The 20,513-nt window shown below is 43.3% G+C and overlaps 2 protein-coding genes across 2 annotated transcripts in view; both read right to left on the minus strand.

Annotated features, from left to right (window-relative positions):
- Positions 1-6,846, minus strand: part of LOC124505886 (fasciculation and elongation protein zeta-1) — a 28,246-nt gene extending 21,400 nt beyond the window's left edge. Inside the window, exon 1 of the mRNA XM_047071950.1 lies at positions 6,811-6,846. Within this exon, the coding sequence (XP_046927906.1) occupies positions 6,811-6,846 (36 nt within the window). The remainder of the gene's footprint in view (positions 1-6,810) is intronic.
- Positions 6,847-13,746: 6,900 nt separating this feature from the next.
- On the minus strand, positions 13,747-14,061 carry LOC124506487 (fasciculation and elongation protein zeta-1-like). The gene has a single exon (XM_047072561.1). It carries the CDS (start codon positions 14,059-14,061, stop codon positions 13,747-13,749), a length of 315 nt encoding a protein of 104 aa, XP_046928517.1.
- Between the last annotated feature and the right edge of the window lie 6,452 nt (positions 14,062-20,513).

Raw genomic sequence — 20,513 nt, forward strand, 5'->3', positions numbered from 1 at the left:
GTGAAGAATCTGACTCTTGATTTCAGCTCGGGTCATGATCTCACAGTTTGTGAGTTCGAGCCCTGCATCAGGTTCCTCACTGACAGCACAAAGCCTGCTTGGGATCCTATCTCTCCCTTTCTCTCTGCCCTCCCTCCCTCAAAATAAATAAATAAACTTTACAAAATATAAAAACAAAAAGTAAATAAAATAAAATACCCAAAACAACTTTGGAAAAAAAGAACAAAGTTGAAAGACTTATACAGTTGACCCTTGAACAATGCAGGAGTTAAGGGTACCAATGCCCTGCACAGCAATAATCTACATGTAACTTTTGACTCCCCCAAACTTAACTACAAGTAGCCTACTGTTGATGGAAGCCTTACTGATAATATAGACAGTTGGTTAACATATATTTGGTATGTTATATGTATTATACACTGTATTTTTATAATAAAGTAAGCTTGAGAGAAGAAAATGTTATTGAAAATCATAAGGAAGAGAAAACACATTTACAGTACTATACTGTATTTACCAAAAAAACTCCATATGTAAGTGGTCCCACGCAGGTCAAACCCATGTTGTTCAAGGGTCAGCTGTCCTACTTTATATCAAGACTTATTACAAAGCTACAGTAATGAATACAGCATGGTATTGGCATAGACACACAGCAATGAAACAGAATAAAGAATTCAGAAATAGATCCACACATATATGGTCAATTGATTTTCAACATAGGTGCCAAGACAATTTAATAGGGAAAGAACAGTACTTCCAATAAGTAGTATCAGAACAATTCGATAGCCATACACGTACACACACACACACACACACACACACACACACACACACACCAACTTTGACCCTTACCTCACACCACATATAGAAGCTAACTTGAAATGAATCATAAACCACAGAAGAGCTAAAACTATAAGACTTCCAGAAGACTTAAGAACAAATCTCAGTGACTTCTTAAATACTACACAAGAGGGAGTGCCTGGGTGGTTCAGTCAGTTAAGCATCCAACTTCAGCTCAGGTCATGACCTCACAGTCCATGAGTTTGAGCCCCACATCGGGCTCTGTGCTGACAGCTCAGTTGACAGCCTGGAGCCTGCTTTGGATTCTGGGTCTCACTCTCTCTCTGTCCCTGCCCCACTTGTGCTCTGTCCGTCTCTCTCTCAAAATAATAAGTAAAGATTTAAAAATAAATAAATAAATAAATAAATAAATAAATACTACACAAAGAGCACAAACTATAAAAGAAAAAAAATCAATAAATTGGGATTGATCACATTTAAAAAACATTTGACCTTCAAAAGATAAGGTTAAGAAAGTTAAAAGGCATAGACAAAAAGAAGGTATTTGCAAAACATAGGACTTAAGACTTATGTCTAGAATATATGTGTTAAATTAATTAAACAAGGAGGTCACTAGAGTGATGTGGTTTCAATGATTTAGAAGCCTACTAAGCAAACCAAAATCTAAGTCTCTAATGCCTCAAGGTTAAGAATTCAAACCAAAGAGGGGCGCCTGGGTGGCTCAGTCGGTTAAGCGGCCGACTTCGGCTCAGGTCATGATCTCACGGTCCGTGAGTTCGAGCCCCGCGTCGGGCTCTGGGCTGATGGCTCGGAGCCTGGGGCCTGTTTCAGATTCTGTGTCTCCCTCTCTCTCTGACCCTCCCCCGTTCATGCCCTGTCTCTCTCTGTCTCAAAAATAAATAAACATTAAAAAAAAAAATTAAAAAAAAAAAAAAGAATTCAAACCAAAGAACAACCAATCACAAACAGCCAACTGGCCTTTCCCAAATAATACAACCACTTAAGCTATAGTTAATCAACTTCCTTCTTTGCTTCTCCCTTTTCTATGTAGAAGTCTTTCCTGTAGCTCCTGTTGGTGGAACACTCCTAACCACTTTAGCTTTGACACTGTCCTATTTGATTCTTACTCAAGTAAACTCTTAAAAATTTAGTATGCCTCATTTTATCTTTTAATGTAAAGAATAATAACAATTTAGGGGCGCCTGGGTAGCTCAGTCGGTAAGTGTCTGACTTCAGCTCAGGTCATGATCTCGCGGTTCATGAGTTCGAGCCCCGCGTCAGGCTCTGTGCTGACAGCTCAGAGCCTGGAGCCTATTTCGGATTCTGTGTCTCCCTCTCTCTCTGCTCCTCCCCCCACTCACGCTCTGTCTCCCTCTCTCAAAAATAAATAAAAACATTTAAAATTTTTAAAAAAAGAATAATAACTATTTAAAAAGAATACAAACACCACATTAAGAAAGTGGGCAAAAGATTTAAATGTGCTCTTCACTGAAGAAGATACACAGATGTTAAATAAGTACATGAAAAGATACTCCATATCATATGTTACTAAGGGAATTCAAATTTAACCCAAATAAGACACTCCATATACCTACTCAAATGTCTAAAATGTAAAAGGCTCCGTCTCTTTCTGACCCTCCCCTACTCGCAAACGTGCTCATCACTCTATAGCTCTTTCTCTCAAAAATAAATAAATAAATATTATAAAAATAAACAATAAAATAAAAGGCCATCTATAACAAGTGTTGGTGAGGATGTTGAATAACTGGAGCTCTCAAACTGGAAAACAGTTTGACAGTTTCTTAAAAAGCAAAACATACACTTACCATATGACCCCAACGTTCCACTCATAGGTTATTTTACCCAAGAGAAACAGAGACATATGTCCACAAAAAGACTTAGGCAAGAATGTTCATAACAGCTTTATTTGCAATATTCAAAAACTGGAAACAACCTAAATGTCCATCAACAGGTGAATGAATAAGCAAATTATGGTATATCTATATAATGGAATCCCCTCTGCAATAAAAAAAAATGAACCATTGATACAAACAACAAAATGGATGACTATCCAAACAATTATACTGAGTTTTAAAAAGCCAAACCAGGGGGCGTCCGGGTGGCTCAGTCGGTTGGGTGTCCGACTTCGGCCTAGGTCATGATCTCGCCGTTCCTGAGTTTGAGCCCCACGTCAGGCTCTGTGCTGACAGCTCGGAGCCTGGAGCCTGTTTCAGATACTGTGTCTCCCTCTCCCTCTCTCTGCCCCTCCCCCGTTCGTGCTCTCTCTCTCTCTCTCTCTCTCTCTCAAAAATGAACATTAAAAAAAAAGCCAGACCTGCCCCCCCCAAAAAAAGAGTGCATGCTGCATGACTCCATTTATAGGAAATTCTAGAAAATGCAAATTAATCTATAGTGACAGAAATGGGTTGCCTGGAGATTGGAGGCTGAAAGAGAGTAGTAACGGAAATGTTCAGTATCTTGATTGTGATGATGGTTTCACAGATGTATACATATGTCAAAACTTATCAAATTGAACACTTTAATATGTGCCATTTATCATATGCCAATCATCCTTCAGTAAAGCTATGAGAAAAAAAGAAAACCATAAAATGAAATGAAATAAAAGAATAATACACCATGACCAAGTTGGGTTTATCTCAAGAATGCAAAGTTGACTTAATATTTGAGAATCAATTAATGTAATTTATCATATTAACATAATAAAGAATAAAACTACACATGTAATCATCTCAATAGAGGCAGAAAACAGAAATAATTAATCTTCAGAGAAATAACACAAGAAAACATGCCACAATTTAGTCCAGGTTGAAAGGGCCCACTAAGTATAATGTAGAATGAATGGGAGGGGCGCACACACCACAAGGCACATCACTGGAAAATTTCAAATGAGAAAGAAAAAAGAACATCCTGAAAGCTAGTCACATATAAAAGAAGGAGAATCAGAATGAATTTGAGGGCTTCTCAACAGCAAGTGAAAGCTGGAAGATAAGAGAACAATGCCTTCAGAATTCTGAGTAAAAAAACTTTTTGCAACCTAAATTAACTATCAAGTCAAACTCTCAACCAAGTACATGACAGGAGAATAAAGACATTCTCGTATATTCTAAAAAAGATATTCTTCTGTACCCTTTCTCAGAATATACCGATTTTTTCCCCACAAAACAAGGAAATAAACCCAGAAAGATAAAAAACTATGGCAGTCAGAAGGCAGGGAGAGTCAGGAAGGATCCCCAGGATGAAGGTGAAGGCAAGTCCCAGGGACAACAGCTGGGCATCAGATCTAGAATACAACCAGACTAGTTCATAGCAGAAAGATGACAGTACTAATTTGGATGCTTCAAGACCAAACAAAAAACAAAAAACAAAAAAAAATTCTGAATTGATAGAATATCTGATTTATTTAACCATATTGTGAGATTTAAATTTCACTCCATTTGGGATTGAACTATTGATAAATAGATATACAGAAAACTAAGCAAAACAAAAAACAAAAAACAAAGTCAAGTCTTTACTCCGGGTTAAACAAAAAGTGGTACAAGAAAGGAAATATTTTTATACAACACTACATGATTCAGTAAGAAATAGTATTTACATAGTTACAACAGTATATATTTTGAGTATTGATTTCACTATATAAATTGGTGACAATCCTATGAGAAAGCTAAGTGTGAGTATTTGAAGTGGTGTAAAAGAATTAAACTTATCTTCCATCATGCAAAGTTAATAGATAACAGCCAAAAACTGTTTATTTTAATCATCAAAACAGCAATATAAATGTATTACTTAGGAAATTTGAGATATATGCCAAAAGAAATCAAAGTGGTTGCCTCGGGGCGCCTGGGTGGCTCAGTCAGTTGGCTGACGGACTCTTGGTTTCGGCTCAGGTCATAAGCTCACTCTTTGTGGGTTTTAGCCCTTTGTTGGGCCCCATGCCAACAGCACATGGCCTGCTTGGGATTCTCCCTCTTCCTCTCTTTCTGCCCTTCCCCCACTCTCCCTCTCAAAATAAGTAAATAAATGTGAAAAAAAAAGCGGTTGGCTCTATGGAATAGGGAAAAGATAAGGCAGGAGCTGCTGGGGTGGTTTTTAAGGTCTTATAATATTTCTAAAGTATTATCTGACTCTTAAAGCCATGTACATGTGTTATTTGATCTTCCAAATGCAAAATGTGATTCTCTTTGCTGTCACAATCCAACAGTTTCCATAATTCTGATTATATCACTTATAGTCAGAAGGACAAGGATAAAGACGTTCAAGAACAAACACACCTGATTCTTGGCAATGAACCACTTAAGTAGAAGAGGAGCTACGAGGGCTTGCTAGAAGAAGCCTACCAGCTGTGTGCATTCAGCAAGCCAAGGGCATTGGGTCAGTCACTCTTTTATAAAAGTACAGAGCACTGGTTAATCTAGCAAATCATTTAAACTGAGGTCAGTTAAAAGAGCTTCTACTGTAATGAATCCAGATAATAAAGGAGATGAAATAAAACAGCCTTAATCCATCCACTTCTGCTACCCTGTCATTTTCCCATGGGTTAGATGGAAGAAATTCTACAAGGAGTGGAACTCAAGATCATCCTTCTCGGGGCCATTCAATTTGCCCTGAAATATTAACCCTCTTGAGGGAAATCTGCAAACGAGGATAAATTAGAGTCCTTCTGAAGGGCAGGCGGTCTTATACATCCTTTGGCTTAATCCACAAAATTAGTTGGAAAGGGAGCCAAAGAGATAAAGCGAAATCTGCCTTTTGCACCGTGATGGGCCTGATTTCATTTCAGTAACTAGATTTAGTCCATGGTTGCCTCCTTGTCCTTTGCATTTGGGATAAGGATACATTGCAAGAGAAATGAGCAGTCAGGAATCAAAACAGGAACTGAGACACAGCCTCCTATAGCCACAATGAGTAGGCTTGCATCAGATCTCCGAGTCTTGAAGTCACCATTTTACCTGTCCCACTCAATGAAACCTTGAAGTTTTGAGATTTTGGGATTGCTAATTATTAGAAGAGTTAAGAAGGATATACAGCCACCTTTTCAACCAATCAGGCAACTGCTGATCTTTTTGCTGTGCTATTTTGGGCAATGATCTGCAGAAATTTCTCTCTTGCTTTTTCACATGGACTCAATTCTGGAGCACCTATGAAGATTAGATCCACCTTCCCTCATTTGCTGAGCCCACAGGGCTGTGACAGCCCTTCGTGGTAAGAAATCGTCAAATTTCCTTATAGCTGAAACTAGAAAACCAAGCAAGGCAGAAATTGGCTTTTAGTGTGGACAAAGCCATTAAATAATTTTACCTTCCTATATGTAGATTCAGCTAGGAGGGGCCATTTGGATCTTCTGAAAGGTCACTCCCCATAGCCTATGCAGATCAACAAAAAAATAAGTATTCTCTTCATTCAGAAGCCCTTAGGCCACCTTCTTCTTTGGCATCAGTAAGCACAGAATGTGACTCTGGTTCAGCCACAAGAACGGCTTCTTGGTCGAGTCTATCAACGTCTCATTGGCCACTCCCCACTGAGTGGCCACCTCACTAATGTCTAGGCCCCAACTCTGGCCATTAGCCAGGCTTTGAGTTTGCCACAAATCTATCAGCACCTGCCATCTTGTTTTTGGTGAGACTGAACTCTTCCTTTTGGATAGGAAAACCTGATTCTTTTTAAACCATTATTATTTGAACATGAGAAGCCTGTGATAGTCACTCTCCTCCTCTTCAGACCACCTTGTTTTGCATGTTGCAGTACACAGATCAACAACAGAGTAATTTGCATTTATACTTTTTACAGACGGCCATTCGAGTCACCTCACAGACACTGGATGTCCCCTCATCTAATTCTTCACCTCCTCCGTAACTCCTGTCTTACCAGCAATGTTTTGGGGCTATGGGTGAGCTTCATTACCTAATGGGTAAGACTGTTGAATTAATGAATGTTTTTCTAACTGGAATCCACATCTTCTCAAGCCTTATCAAGTAAGGGGCCCCAGAGAGGTACCTCGGTGTCAGAGCTGTTGCCATTCAGAGCCTCCATGTTTGGGTCCCTCCAGTCTTCTGAGAGTGAAGGGATGTAATTGTCTGTCAGAGCATCCCAAACCCTGTAAACAAAGAGAAGCTCTCATTAGCACACATCTGTGGCCTGGCCCCGCCTGGAGGAAGGAAGAGCTGGGCCAGGGGAGGAGAGAGGCTTCTGTGTGTGCCAGGCTGAGATCATCTGCCTTCCAGCATGCAAGAGCAAAGCAGCTTAAAAACTGAATTAGAGGCACTACCAGGAGAGAAAGAGCCAAGAGAATGGGCCCTGGTCAGGGACTGCAGCTTAAAAGGTGTTTGCTTAAGAGAAGAGGAATTTCTCACCATTGAGACACAAATGGTAGAGTCTACAATCAAACCACCTCAGGCAATAAATAAATTGCCCCTGAAAATAAATCTGCCCCTCAACCAAATGGTTCATGAGTCATGAATGCCCATGAGAAATGCCCATGTTTCCTTTCCTTTTCTGTGGGCAAAGAAGAGTGAGAGAGAAAGAGGGAGAAAGAGGAAGATAGTGATGTAAGTAGGTAGGTAGGTAATCGACAGATGGATATCTGGGCAGATTTTCTGGCTGAATCTCTTTGAGATCAGGGCCACCACAGAGTTTAGGTGCATTTCAATGTCAGAGGCCTGCAATCTAAATGGTCAAGAATTAACTCCCTGACATCTAATGTAACTAAAGGAATAATGCCAATGCTGTTAACGCTTACTAATTACCCAAAATGTTCTAGCGAGCCCGTGGTGGCATACTCCCCCAGCTCCAGCAAAGTAGAGTGTAAGTGTTCCCTGTCTCCATCATGGACACTGCAAGGCAAATGTATGAAAGGAACCGATCAGTACACCTCTAACAATTGGGTTGTAGTGAGGGAAGATGGGGGGTCCCTTTATTACATGGCTTTAAAAAGTTCTGATATGTACATTATAAGAAAAACTTTTCTATAATTTGTGTCATTTAATTCTCTTATTTCAGAAATATTTCTTTGGGGGGGAGAAAAGGAGGGGTTGGGGGAAAATCCTAAAGTCACAAACTCTCACACACAGGAAAATAAACAAAGGAGTCAACATCCAGAGATTAATGTAAATCAGTAAACCAAGCTCCTAAAATAATGTCATCCATGGAAACCAGTGGCACTTGAGTTAATATTAGCTAAGGATAAACGAGGGCTCTATGCAATATCCTTCAGGTGCCTATGCATGTCAAACAAGGTATAAGAAGGTAAATTGTATTTAGACAGACTCACATGAAGAAGCAGCCATTTAAAAGTAAGCAAATATGTATATATGTGGATCAAATTCAAAACATGACAGAATACGGTGTGAGACGCTGAAAAGGTAAGTGCAAGGTGGACAAGAGCACAGACAGCTGACATTAGGAGAGGCGAGTTCTCTTAGCATATGTCAAATCGGGAATAATATATGATGCATGGGCATAGAGCAAGGAGACTTTCCCAGTGCACAAAGCATACAGTCGGCGATGCAACACATTAAAGGAGCTCAAGAAAGCACAATTTAATAGCAGTGCTTGGGTTATCCGCTGACTCACTATTTTCCTGCAATTACAAGCAAGCACTTTGAGAGGACTCATCAAGTGTTCATTAGACATCCATTCAGCAGGATTTTAGTCTGCTTCTTAAACATGGGTGATAATCCAATCTCCATCAGGCACTATTAGAGCTTCATTAATCCAGCCTAATGCTAAATGCAAGTCTCGGTAGCACTGTACAGCCAAGAGGCAAAGATGATTTGCTACGTCCAAGACAAAACTCCAAGCACCACACCCAGTGGGGGAAGGCCAGACTCCTCCTTGCGTTACATTCTCTGCCGCAAGAATCAACAACAAGCATGCAAGCACTGACCTTCGGATTTGTCCCTGCAGCAAGTGCCTGGAAAAATAAAATTCAGCAAAGCCCAAAATAGGCGGGAGCCTTTTGTGTCTCTCCTAGGCTGGCTGGAAGCTGGGACTTTTAATGAACTGCACACTTTCCAGTGACCTTGAAACTGTTTCTGTCCTTCAAATGGCAACTGGGGGGCTCTCTCAAATTATTTAGGGAGTGGCGGTTTTTCTCGTGTGGGCCTTGACCGACATACTCTGGATTTCACCTTCTAACTCTAGATTTTTATGGCAATTCCCTACACCATTTTCTCCTCGGGATTTCGAGCCATCCTCATTCTTTCCTGTTTTGTCCAGATTTTCTTCTTTTCTGAAGTACTCTTTATCCAATACTAACCCTAGCAGTCACTACTTAATGGCCACTTACTATAAGTCAGGTACTCTCTTCTAAACCTTTGTGTGAATTAATTCATTCAATCCTCACAACTCTGTAAGGCAGATCCTAAGGCGAAAAAAAAAAAAAAAAAAACTAAAACAGACAAGTCAGTTAACTTGTCTAAGGTCACACAGCCAATAATGACAGAGGTGGGATTTGTAACCAGGCCATACGGCTACAGAGCCCTATATTCCTAACCACAAAACTATCCCAAGTCTTTATCATTTTGTGACTGGCTCGGGCACGGGCATCAGAGTAATATACCAAGTTCCCAATCACAAGCTAGAACAGCAATTCAGAAACCAGCTCTGCGTGAAAGATCTCTAACTACATTATTCTTGGACATAGCGCTTTCATCACTCTACAAAAGGAGGAATGGCAGGGGCAGCGGGGTGCATGACTGCTTCCTGTCTATCTCTCCAGCCCCAGTGAAGGTTAAATGGAAGGCGAAGGCAGAACACTGGCGGCAGGCTGGCAGCCAGAGCAGACCGGGTGGTGGGAGGGAAAAACACAAAGCTTTCTGTGAGGAAGAGAATGGGAAGGGCTTTTCTTCCTCGACGCCGCCCCCCCACCCCCCGCAGAGAGGCTATCTGTTCTATCCTGAGCAGGGGCCTTGGGCATGAACATATTCCCTTTTACAGTCACCCTGAGGTGGACTGTGAAATCCTACTTTCCCCGAGAAGTGTCCTGCCACTCGCTCTTATCTTGGGGGAAGGAGACTCTGAATGTTATCTCCTATATCTGTTATCAAAGAGCCAAGATCAAACAGGTCGCCTCAATTCCTGGCTTTTGCTGCCATGGCACCCGCGATTCAATTTGCTCTCTCAGTCCCTATAGTGACAGAAAAGGCTTTTCCTATGGCTGTTTTATAGCCTGGGCTCAGGTGCCTATGGAACTGACTAAGCTATCTTTCACCACACAGGGCTGGGGATTTGTAAAGGGAAGCTGGCACCGGGTGAACACACCCAACAGAATGGGTTGTGACAAGATGCACATACACAAAGATCTGGGTCTACTGGCAATCATGTAGCCATCAAGGCTACATGAATCCTGCCCCCCTCCACACCCCTCTGTTCTTGACAACATGGTAGGCAGCTAGCCTAAAGGGCTTATTAGAATTCCAATTTGATAACATTTCCCTTAAGCCCCTCCAGGTTGGCTACTGCCCTTATCCAGTGTCTCGTGTCCAATCAAGCCAACAGCCACATTTTGATGTGTGTTCACGCGAGTACACTTTCGATGCTAAGACTTAGGAATTATTATTAGCACATAATGACTTTGAACAACTTTTTAGATTCTTTCAAGCACTGAAATAGAATCAATACTACCTTGGCCTTCTATAGGAGGAAACTGAGCCTCTGAGAGGATAATTAACTTTCCTCAAAATCACGGTTATCCATCCACTTTCCATATCCTGGTTGTGTGGTATTTACTTGACTTCACCTTCAAGTATGGCTGACTACGCACCATGTATTTATTGTGTAGACTTACTTTTAGCACCTTTCACCCAATAATTCTATCTGCAGAACAGCAAATGGTGATTGTTCTCACAAGTTTGGGCCCTCTTTACCTTACAGGTGCCTGTAAGAGGGCGGATTGTAATCCCAGTGAGGCAGGTGGTGGGGTGAGGATTGTCCATTCCCCTTCTGTAACGGTCCCCTAGAGAGGCTCTGGCCTCCAAGTTCAATCTCTTATGAGACAGGAAGGATGATCACACATATGCAAAGAGCAGATTCTGGAAGAGTATCCAAATTTAAAACCAGGAAAAATCTATTCAAATTTGACTCTCTTGTAATGCCTAATACTTCCATTCCCTGATAAATCAGAGAGAAGTTGACGTCTCAGCCAATTCCCTATTAGCAAAATAGTTCCAAAGGAGGACTAGAGAAATCCAAACTCTAAAGGGAATGACCACATTTGCTTTATGATTTGTGCTCTCTTGAAGGAGGTTAGTTTGACCGAGAAGTTCACTGCTTTTATGTTTTTATTATGTCCTGCTAACCCACCCAACACACTTTCAATTCATTTGTGGAGGAAATATCCATCCAATTAGCAAACCTAAGGAAGTTTATTACAAGCTATGCTCAGGAGAATCACAACCAGATTAGATATTAAATTATCTTTTCCCTTACTTCATCATAACTTTACAGTTGAAGTATATGAATAGGTATCTATAAACAACGTGTATAATTTAACTCTGATTTTTAAGTTGGAAAGGTTTAAATACATTGACCACCTTGAAAGCACAGTGTTAATTTTTCTCTTCCCAGATTCCTCCCTCTACACTATCCCCAAATTGTATTTTATCTCTAAGGAACTATTCAACCTTTGGTCTTTTAGCTCAGGCAGTCAATGAGGCAGGCAACTCAGAAAAATCAGGGTGAGGAGACCAATAATCCCATGTGATGGTAATTAACATTGAGTGGCCTCTGCTAATGTGCTAGAAGAGAGTAAGAACTTGCTCACCGGGCCTTCATCCTTAATGAGGCAGAGGGGGGCTTAGATAGGGGAGGAATGATTTGTTGGAAGCAAAAGGAATGGGACGCATCTTAAAATGTCATTTTCAGAGCACAGCCTGGGTGAGGTAAGAAATTAGGTTTTTTCCAAGTCCTTAGCCCCGCTTCATCAAGATTGAGCTCTGGAGGTTTCAAAGATGAGGACCCACGCAGTCAACTAAAGTTAAGTGACTAGCCCAAGGTCACACAGTGAGTTAGCGAGAGTATGAAAATTATAATTCATAGTCTTTTGTATTTCTAGTTCATTGCCTGGTGCAATGAACTATAGTGAAAAAATACTCTGTATAATAAAGCCCCAGAGCCATTCTTTTTAGACTTACAGGAGTTGAACAAATTAATAATGGGCTCAGAATTTAAGAAAAAATCAGTTTGAAACTTAAAATTGAATTAAAACACATAGCCCACAGTTACAGTACTGGTCACCAGGGTAAAATGTTCTCTGTGATCATGACTTCAGGCTAACATTAATTAAAAAGAAAAGAAGGAAATGGTGTGGACCTGGAAATCCGTTACCTGTACCTACAAAACTAGCTATTATTGTTCACCCAATTCATTCGACATTCAGTATTCCATTCAAAAACTATTATTTGAATACTTATGACACACCAAGCCCTGTATTAGACATGGGGATATAATAGTAAGACAGACACAGAGTCCCTGTATACTCACAGAGTCATCAAGCGAGCAACTATATCCCAAACAGGTCAGGTTTAGTTGTCTGGGACACACCTTTCACCCCACTTATTTATGGGCAACTCTTGCCACTCAAGTTCATAGAAAGAGAAACCAAAAGTCCAGTTGCTCCCAAGTCCCATTACAACCACTTGACATTTGTTGTGTGATTCCATAAGAACAATTGATGCTTGGGGTGCCTGGGTGGCTCAGTTGGTTAAGGGTCCAGCTCTTGGCTCCTGAGTTCAAGCCCGTGTCCTCATTGGGCAAAACCTACTTGGGATTCTCTCTCTCGCTCTCAATCTCTCAAAATAAATCAATAAACTTTAAAAATAAAGAACAATAGGGGCGCCTGGGTGGCTCAGTCGGTTAAGCATCCAACTTCGGCTCAGGTCATGATCTCACTGCTTGTGAGTTCGAGCCCCACGTCGGGCTCTGTGCTGCCAGCTCAGAACCTGAAGCCTGCTTCAGATACTGTGTCTCCCCCTCTCTCTGCCTCTCCCATGTTCATTCTCTGTCTCTCTCTGTCTCTTAATAATAAATAAATGTTTAAAATAAAATAAAATAAAATAAAATGCAAACACAAGGGGCAGCTCTTCCTGCCCACGAGTCCTGTCCCTGTGCTTTAATTAAAAAAAAAAAAAAAAAAAAAAAACTCACCTTTTTAAAAAAGAAAGAACAATTGATGCATATTTTATCTCTACAGGGAATTCAGGCCTATTTTTACTAAGTGCCCAAAACACCCTTCTTTAATTTATGTTACAAATTATCCTCTTCTTTTTCTAGTCCCTCCTCAAATAGCAGTTTTCTCAAATCCCTTTTCTTGACTACTGTTAAGACCCTAAAAGGGGACTAGTAAGTGATACAGGGAATCTGTATACTCAAAAGCCATGTCACCTAATTATCACCTTTATTTTGGCCCAAGGTAATCCCCTGGGCTGTCAGTTCAATTTGTATGCTTTCTTATTTGGATATATCTTAACATTTGTAGATGATTTTCCAGTCCTGAGGGGGGATTTGTTAACAGTTTGGAGATTTTCATAATTCTGGTGTTTCTTGAAGCAAATTGTTCCAGTGACAGATTCCTCCGTCACAGTTAGTTAATTTCTTTTCTGATCCTTATTTCTAATATCTGGGTGGATTACTACTGATACAAAGAAACGGAGGATAGATGGACCCTAAAATGGATCATGCTCCTAAAATTCTATTTTGTACCTAAGAAAATCTATTTTCTAAAAAGTCTTCATTCCTCTAAGATTTCAATTTTAGAAAACTCTCCAGGTCCCTGTAAAGGGACATCATAGAATAATGTCAGCAATTACCAGGGCCCTGCCCCACTGACATGAAAGCATAAGTGATATGCCGTGAACCCACAGACACGAGTTCTATGTCAAAGAGCCCCAGACTACAGGGCTCATGTCTGAAGCAACAGAGGGCAATTAAGACTTCTTACTCCTCATCCTGCAGGGTCTCTTCCTCCTCCTGGATCTGGAATTGGTTCTTCACAGGAGCCAGGGTCTCCGTCTTGGCATTGTAGTTCCGGAAGCAGACATTGAGCTTCTCATCAAATTCGTTCACGAGGTCCTCCATGGACTTGAAGCTGATTATTTCCGAAGAAAAATTCTCAAGCTCAGAGAGGGAGGGATCCTCTAGATGGTGGGGAGATGAGCCATAGAAACACTGTGGTTTCTCCTCCCGGTCCTCCGAGCAGCAGGGTCGAAGGTCCTCAAACTCTTCATCCAAACTCACCAGTGGAGCCTCCATTGTCTCACAGCAATAGGACAACTGTGACTTTCAGGATTCGTTGATCTAGGAGAAACAAACAAGGTAATGTGAGCTTGGACCGGGCTTTTGTGCCGCCTCTGCTGAGGAACCATAACCACATAATCCATTACTCTGTATCCCTCTGAAAACGGAAGACTCCACTTTCCAGGCATCCGTCACTTCTGTACTTCCTCGCTATCATACACTTGACCTTAGCAAGTTACTTAATTCTCTGTGCTTCTCTTCATTCTTCTCGAGACAGAAATAATAATCCTCAAGGGATTGTCTTAAGGGTTAAAGGAGTAAAAATACAGGTAAGTGATTAGAACAGTGGCTGGCAGATAATAAACATCATTGTTGTCCCATATGTTCTCTGTTTATAATAATAATAATAATAATTGTTATTGAAAATAATAATTATTATTATTATTGCCATAAGTCCACGTCCTTAACCATGTGCTCTGAAAACCGGAAGTCTTTCATAACTTATTTGGTGGCAAAAACCGACTTGACCTAAACTCACTTGGCAACTAAACCTAATCTACATGAATATAAAATTGTTTATGGTTTCAATTTATCCCATTGAGTGTGTTTTGCTGCAGAAATAATAATTTTTTAAATTATACTGATTGCTGCCCCAATCTCCAGGAAATGATATGCAGAATTCACACTCTATTACTGCTTTCTAAAATGCCTGGCCCCAAGGGTTTGGGATAGGGATGCATGGACCTAGATATGACTACCCTCAAAAACAAGCACCTGAGCTTTTCCAAGATATAGAGCTTATGTCTGGGGCTAAAGGAACGGATTAAATGACTGGTTATCCTGAAAGAGATAGACCCAACTACCCATGTGCTCCAAGGTCAGCCTCCATGACCATCTTGGACACCACATCCTGGAAAGCTGCACACTCAGGCCTACTTTCATTTCCTGGGCTCCAGGCCCTCTTCAGACACTGCCTTCCACTGTGATTTATCCAACTGTGTGTGTATCCAAGCCCTTCCCCAATTTTAATTTAAATTCCTCGAGGGCACAGACGTCCTCTGGACATCCTGCATCGTTCCATCCTGTACACACTGCTCTGCGGCTAGGCAATCAATCAATGTGTGTTCATTGAAAAATGATCATCTGTCCCCCACATACATTTTTCATTTCCAATTTTAGGCAGCACAGCATTACTGTCTGTCATGCCCTTCTCTACATACTCCACTTTCTTCCCTGTAATGCGGAAAGGCAACCAAACTTTTCTCTCCTGTCTGTGTAATTTCTGATCCAGTTAGATGCTTAAATTGGAACCACTACCGAGGAGAACTGAACAGACAGCAAAAATAATGGGTTTTGCCCTGAAAGTGCCATTCTCCATCTCTGTCTATAAAACTTAAACTCTAAGTAAGTGAGGCAAAGCCCATGCCATGTGGGGACTCAGACAGCTCTTACCAGGATTGTACTGGGAGGAAGCCAATTACCGTTGCATCACATCAAAATATATTCCGGGTATTTACAGGGTGCAAAGGCAACATGTTGGGACCTTATGACATCTTGGAAATAACATATGCTCAAGAGCCAACAGACCTACCTGCCAATGTGTGGCTGAGTGACAAGCATCATGGGTTCCAATTTTCTCATTTGTTACAGTGAAGGTGTTGGTATAGAGCTAATAGCTCTGGAAGTTAATTTTAATAACTTATTAGTGTAATTGATAATCTTAATTGTAATAATATATTTTAATAATGTATTCTATTAAATCCAATATGTCCAAAAGATTGCATTCCAATATGTAATCTATATTTTAAAATATTAATGAAACATTTTACATTCTCTTTTCATACTACTTCTTTGAACTCCAGTGTGTATTCACAGTACATTTCCACTTGGACTAGCCACATGTCGCTTGGGGCTACCAGAGTGGACAGCACAGCTATAAAGCAATACATAACTAATTGCCACTCAGGCGTTCTTCACCTAGGGTCTACAGACCCCTAAAGGGCTCTTTGAATATAACTATATTTCATGCACTTAAAAACATATTTGGAGGAGAATCTCATAGATTTCTCTACATTGTCAAAAGGGGCCAATAGCACAAAAAAGATTAAGCATCCCTGAGTGGCAAAGGGAGTTGAGAAAAGATCACAGAGTGCAGTAGGGAGCAAGGAAGGTTTTACAGATGGGGGATTTGGGTTGACCAGAGCAGGACTCTGTGATGGTTAAGAGCCTGGATTCCAGGTTCCCATCCTGGTCCTATCACTTCCTAGCGATGAGACTTTGGGCAAATTATCAGCCTCTTTGTGCCATGGTTTCCTCATCCATAAAGTGAGGTTTAAAACAGTATTTAAGCTGAAGGTTATTTTGCAGAGTAATGAAAATAATCATTGGCAGTGCTAAACACAATGTATTGCATATGTGGTGTTTGATAAATGTCAATGATTTTAGGAAAATGAGGATAACTTAGTTTCACAGCAAATGTAGGGGGGGGGTGTTTCAAGTAAAAAAAACAAAATAAAACAAAATCCCCCTGCCATGATAGTCTATGTGCAATGCTTTACATGCTGATCAAATGGGAGAACTGCTGAATAAAATTTATCACCTTTTTTTACTAAGGCACCCCTGCTATTTTCAATTTATTTGGTGAAAGCTTCTTGGATCACTGGCCCCATTTCAGAAAGACATGATGTTAGAGATATTTACACTTCCTTTAGACTTGTACTCTTCTCTAGGAGAGAAGGGGGAGCCAGAATGAATAGGTGATACCAATGGGGTACTAATTCGAAATGGCACAAACTATATTATTAACCAGCAACAAAAGGGCAATCCAATCAGCATCTAAGACAAAGATTGAGTTTTGGGTGTTGTCAACAGGGAGGTTATGCTCAAAGCACCTATGCTCAGCCCAGGCAGCCTCTAGAAAATGGATTCACCCAGATGATGCTAAAAGAACGGGATATCACAGCTCTAGAGTTCAGAAATGTCGCCATTTGAACAATCCATAATATAGCCAGCTTTCTTTTCATCAACTCACTTCCCAAGAGCCAAGAAGCTCTGCATGAATGACCACCTGGAGATGAAACCAAAACTGAAAGCCTGCACTGGGAATTGGATATCACTCAATACCCAGACTGAGCCGGGTATTTGTACAAAGACCCCAGACTATGGCAGAGGCCGTGAGAGCCTGGCTCAAGGAGGGGTCTCTGGGTTGGGGCTGGCAGCCTTTCTTGAACCTGTGCCCTTTGTCTCCTTCCTTTAGCTCACTTTCTTTTGCTCTTCTCTCTTGGTGGGGTGCCTTTGCACCCCCACTGAAATGTCCTGCCCTTGCATCCTGACTCGCCCGCCCATGTCTTCATTCACAGCTCATCCTAGAGGCCTCCCTGCTTAAAAGCGAGGGGTAATACAATTGATTGTTTATCCTCTTTCTCTATACTTCCAAAATCAATTTTTTAAAAATACATGAAGAGTGGCAGAAAAAGGGAACCACCGAAAGGTCACCTTGTCTTTTTCTCTTATCCTAGAACAGAGTGCGGGACTATAGTTTGATTATGTCCTATAATCTATTGCATTTATTTTGGCTCCCAATAGATGGTGTAATTTGGAAGAGAAAAAAAGGCTCTGAGCTTAACAGAGACCCTGTAGGAAACACATAAGCCTCTCCTTTGCAGCATAACGATGCACTAGCTGCAGCTTGGGGCTGCAGTACAAATTTTCACTCCCTGCTTTGCTGAGCTGAGCAGAGTGGAGGGGGAGCAGTAGAGAATTCACCATGCCTCCCCCTGCTGGGCCTCTGCACCTGCACCGAGGCCCCATTCCATCTCCCCCTTCTTCCTATTACCTGCCCCATAGATCAGTTGATTTCTATCTCCTCACCACACCTCATCCCTAAAATCTGCCCTCCACTGATCCACGTCAGTTTCCCACTGCTACTCAGCAAAAGCAGTCAGTATACAGGATTGTGCCAGCTTCCCATTGCCACAGAAAGAGAGTATTTTGTTGCACAGAAGTCAGCAACCCCTTTGCGGTTCCGCTTCCCCACCCCCCACCCCGTCCCCCTCCTCCTGCTGCTCCACTCACCCTCATCTCACATCCCCCTCCTCTCCACCCCCCGGGTCTGTTGGGGTAAAGAAAGGCTTCTCCAAGCAGCACAATGGCTGGCGCTACGGGGAAAACTGGGCTCATCCCGCGCAGGCCGCACACATACTTCCCGGCCCTTTGGCCAAACAAGAGCGGGACACGGGAGTGGCAGGGAGATCCGGGGGTGTCGAGCAGTGAAAAGGGAAGGGATAGGCAGAAAGAAGGGAGGGCTGGTATCACACGCCCTCCCCAGGGCTCTGTCAAGCCTTGCACCCCTGAACCCCAAGGGGTCCTGGGCCCACCGGAGGGCAGCGCCCCCCCCCCACCACCCTCGTCCTTTCTCCGACCTGTTCCGTAGTAAAACAATTGCTCCCGCAGCGTCTGCGGCAGCTGCCAGCGGTTCTGACACTGCAGGAATGCATGGTCCTGGGGAAAGGCTCGGCACCCCAGGGAGGGGCACGGGCGGGTGCGGGGTCAGGCTCGTAGGGGCACAGAGGATTCTGGGGCGTTTAAGGGTGTCCGGGCAAGATAACGGTCTCGGGAGGAGGTACAGATCCACTGGCCCACACCACCGGGCAGCGTTCCCCGGTTCCCCCAGCCCCCCAGTCCGCGCCGCCTCCCGTGTCTCTCTGTCTCTGTCTCTCTGTCTCTCTCTCTCTCTCTCTCTGTCTCTCTCTCTCTCTCTCTCACACACACACACACACACACACACACACACACACACACACAACACTCGCACACGCACGCCAGGCCTGGCTGGGGGGCCAAGGCTCTGATCTGATGATGCTTGAAGTGCCCATCATCCCACAGCTCCCGGCCCGGGCGCTGCACTCCCGTGAAGGGCTGGGCAGGAGGGCGACGGCCTCGGGGCTCCTTCGTTCCGATTCCAGGATGGGACGGGCTGGGGGCGCGGGGCTGCGGCGCCCCCCGACCCGCCGGCGGAGAAACCCGAGTCGCGGGGCCTCCTTCACCACCCCTGCCCAACCCCCACCCACGGCAGTGGGTCGGTCGGGCTAAGGTCGCCCCCCGCGACGGCACCTGTGCGGGTCCTGGCGGAGGGAGGCGGTTCGCGGGGCTCAGCGGGACACCCCCATCCACGGGCCGCGGGGAGCGGCCGGAGCACAGCGCGGCGGCGGCGGCGGCGGCGGCGGCGGCAGCGGCAGCGGCAGCGGCGAGCCAGCGAGCGCTCCCCCCGCAGCTCGGCCGGCGCCCGGCTCCGCTCCCCTCCTCCACCCCGCCCCCTCCGCCCCCTCCCCGCGCTCGTGCCCGGGCTCTCGGGGGCGCGCCCGCGCTCGGGCACCCGCCCGCTGGCACGCGCCCGGCCCGACGTCATCTACTCGTTAGCATTCAGAGCCTTCCTTGCAGCATGTGGCCTGCCTTTATTAATATTTATGAATTACTATTTCTCCCCTCTCTAACATTGGACTTTCTGCTTCTCTCATGAATATTCAGAGGCTCCAAGACGTGTGCGTGCAGTAACTCCCAATACGGATACTCGAGGGTGCCTGACACTGTAGATTCTCCATAAAAACATAAGGCAGGTGGCTGAGCGGATGGGCAGGCAAACACACTAAAGATTCCCCTGGACTTTTTGGGCTCCTCATTCCACTATACTGGGACCCAGGTGGGCAAGCTGAGGGATGCCTGCCAACCCAAACCCGGTTCAGACCTCAAGCCAAAAGTGATGAATGCCTTTACCACCCAAGGATGCAGGATGAGAGCTGGATCCAGGCTGACAAAGCTGAGCGAGGTTTCTGGCACAGAAGGACTTGAGGTAATAGAGGACAATTCACCAGGGGATATAAGGAAGGACCCTGGGGTCTTATGAAAATGTATTCATTCATTTATCTTGTCTGCTATGCATAAGTCTGTGCTTATAGATGCTGTCAATACAAAGTCTAATAATTCATGACAGCAGATAACTAAAAGCACAAGAACTTCAATTATCAATGGAAGGCACCAGAAGAGCATGTCTGCTTGGAGAACCTAAGTACTTCCATCAAGTTAGAGATAAGTCAAACTGGCGGAAGTGTGATGGCGGAGCATCTCTGGGTGATGTGGAGGGCTTCAGCTGAAAGCGGCAGGGAGCCCCTTTTGGCTCATTTATGCATTCATTCCACAGACTTTTCAATCAATGCACGGAGGTGGAGCAAAGGAATGAGGTTCCTGTGAGTGAGAGGAAGACTTGGTCACTTTGCCCTTCAGGTGGCATTAACCAGAGGATTTCTTCCTGATAGAGGGGAAGAAAAGGAGGTGGTTGAAAGTTCCCTGAGTCGACTTTCTTGGGAAGATACCCAGTTCTGTGACTTGGGCAAGTTAACCTCCTTGTGCCTCATTTCCTGTTCTGTAAAATGAGGATAAATTATAGCACCCACCTCGGGGGCCTGTTGTAG

This window comes from Lynx rufus, unplaced genomic scaffold, assembly GCF_022079265.1.
Source record: "Lynx rufus isolate CCGP_SWC_20201006 ecotype Redwood Valley unplaced genomic scaffold, mLynRuf1.p SCAF_9, whole genome shotgun sequence".
Classification (NCBI taxonomy): domain Eukaryota; kingdom Metazoa; phylum Chordata; class Mammalia; order Carnivora; family Felidae; genus Lynx; species Lynx rufus.